This window comes from Octopus bimaculoides, chromosome 16 (genome assembly GCF_001194135.2).
Source record: "Octopus bimaculoides isolate UCB-OBI-ISO-001 chromosome 16, ASM119413v2, whole genome shotgun sequence".
Lineage (NCBI taxonomy): Eukaryota > Metazoa > Mollusca > Cephalopoda > Octopoda > Octopodidae > Octopus > Octopus bimaculoides.
The window spans coordinates 44,040,682-44,043,571 of NC_068996.1; the positions used below are offsets into that span (position 1 = coordinate 44,040,682).

At 35.2% G+C, this 2,890-nt stretch overlaps 1 protein-coding gene across 1 annotated transcript in view; it reads left to right on the forward strand.

Annotated features, from left to right (window-relative positions):
• Window positions 1–1,244, forward strand: part of LOC106880967 (uncharacterized) — a 42,664-nt gene extending 41,420 nt beyond the window's left edge. The window contains exon 6 of the mRNA XM_014931145.2: window positions 1,150–1,244. Within this exon, the coding sequence (XP_014786631.1) occupies window positions 1,150–1,167 (18 nt within the window). The 3' untranslated portion in view covers window positions 1,168–1,244. The remainder of the gene's footprint in view (window positions 1–1,149) is intronic.
• Window positions 1,245–2,890: the final 1,646 nt, after the last annotated feature.

Consider the following 2,890-nt stretch of genomic DNA (forward strand, 5'->3'; position numbering starts at 1 on the left):
CTGTTTGTCCACCCAACATCGCTTGACAACTGATGCTGGTGTGTTTACATCCCCATAACTTAGTGGTTCGGCAAAAGAGACCAATAGAATAAGTACTAGGCTTACAAAGAATAAGCTCTGGGATCGATTTACTCAACTATAAAGGCAGTGCTGCAGCATGGCCACAGTCAAATGGCTGAAACAAGTAAAAGAGTAAAAGTGTACTTTAATGATTCAACAAATCTATATTCCTGGATTGGTACTTTAGTTTTTTAACCCCAGATGGATGAAGAGTAAAATTGATCTCAGTAGAATTTGAACATGAAACATAAAAAAAAGGTAGTATAAATACTGCAAGACATTTTGACCAATACTCCAATAATCCTGGGACAAGTCATTTGTTTTATCAGTCCCAGAAGGACAAAATGTAGAATCTCAACACAGAATGTAAAGTTGCCATTACGGATACTGCAAAGCATTTTATCTGACACTCTAATAATTCTATCAAACCACAACATGAGACTGGTATGTTAATTTATTGACATTAGAAAGACCTTGACAAAATTTGAACGCAGACCATAAAGAACTGGAACAAATACCATTTTGTCTGGTACACTAATAATTCTGTAATTTGTCACCTTAAATTCAAGTTGTTAATGGAGCTGCAAGATATATTAAACATTCCAGCAGTTGTGCTTATAGTATGTGCACGAACACATATATAGACTTACAATAATACAATGTAGTAACATTTTGTGATTCTCTAATGCCAACCTTTGTCTCAGTCAGTTTAGATGTGGTACTGTTCCTATATATGAATAACACCATAGATATATTTGCAAAACATATGAAGAGGTGCTGAAAAGTTCCTGAATTTAAGGGTATCGTGAAAGGCCTGTCTGGGCCTTTCATAACACCGCTAAAACTAGGAACTTTCTTTTAAAGGGCTTAGAAAGACCAAAGGACTGTTCCAATAAGTTTGTGTATCTGAAAGGGGAATATGTTAAATAAAATCATAATTAACTGATCCTTCTGTATTTTCTTTTACCCAAAGCCAAGAACTTTTCAGCACTTCCTTGTATACATGCAGATACTTACACACACACACACACACACACACACACATATCCAAACATACTTACATTCATGCATGTATCCATGACTACCTAGGTGATGTCTGATGTCTAAATTCTAATGGAAAAGCTTGGTTTGTGGGTTGAGAACCAACTTTTCTCTGTTGAAGAGGACCTTGATATATAAACCAGGTAAATATACATACTTGTGTGTGTGTGTGTGTGTGTGTGTGCACATGCATATGTTCGTGTGTGTGTGCATGTGTGTACATTTATGTATATATGCATTTGTGTATTGTGTATATACACATGTGGCTAAAATTTGCCCTGTTTATAATTATGCCATATGTTACATATTTATTATATCATACCTTGATACTGTGTGGACTAAGATCCCTGATGAAAGGCCACTGGTATTTATAGTGTTAAACACTTTTGGTATGCAAATTAGGGACTCCTTCATAGCGTAACTGCTGCATTTGTTGAGTATATAAACAGTGGGGCTGCTTGTTTCTCTGAGGAAAAACTAATGAAATATGTAAACAACAAGAAAAAAAAAATGGAAAACAGCTGTAACTAAACTTAGTTGTAACTAGGCTTACAAAGAATATGTACTGGGGTCAATTTCTTCAACTAAAAAAGTTTAAGGTTGTCCTCCAGCATGGCTGCTGTCAAATGACTAAAACAAGTAATAGAATAATAGAATATATAGACATATCTACATGCAAACATGTACATCCTAAACATCATCCCACAGAAATGCATACACAGTATATACATGCAAATATATACATAAATTTTTGCATATGACTTTATTTTATAAATATTCATATATATATGATGCAGGAGTGGCTGCGTGGTAAGTAACTTGCTTACCAATCACATGGTTCCAGGTTCGTCCCACTGTGTGGCACCTTGGGCAAGTGTCTTCTACTATAGTCTCGGGCCTTGTGAGTGGATTTGGTAGATGGAAACTGAAAGAAGCATGTTGTATATATGTATGTTTATATATGTATGTGTGTGTATATGTTTGTGTATATGTTTGTGTATCTGTGTTTGTCCCCCCAACGTCGCTTGAAAACCGATACTGGTGTGTTTACGTCCCCGTAATTTAGTGGTTTGGCAAAAGAGACCGATAGAATAAGTACTAGGCTTCCAAAGAATAAGTTGATTTGCTTATAGGTTGATTTGCTCAACTAAAGGTGGTGCTCCAGCATGGCCGCAGTCAAATGACTGAAACAAGTAAAGTGTAAGTGTATACATACATACATACATACACACACACACACACACACATATATATATATATATATATATATATACAGTTGAAATTTATAGAAAGAAGACAGGTGTATGAACAACAAGCAAGTGTATTAGTTTGACACACAGGAAAATTGAAAATGTCTTTTATGTTTCAAGCCTATGCACTTCAAGGAATAAGAGAAAATAAACAGAGAGAAAATGAAAGAATCTTGTAGATTTCAGCGGTAAAGCATGGCGAATGACTGGAAAAAGAGAGGCTAAAAAAAGGGGAGATAATATAAAAAAAGAGATTGAATGAAAGCGAGATAATAAAGTGCCAGTGATTACAACAAGAGAAGGTGCATGTGCGTTTGTGTGTATTTGAGAATGCTCTGTAAGTGTGCATGAATAGGGGTGAATAACTATGATGTGTGCGAGTCTGTATGTGTGTAACATGTGTGTTTGTGTGTGTGTCTGTGACCAAACAGTGTGCATGTGTATTATGTATATATGTGGGCAAGAGTTATCTTTGTCTATGCATATTGCATGTGTTATAACCTGTTACGTGTGTGTATATAAATATATATATATATATA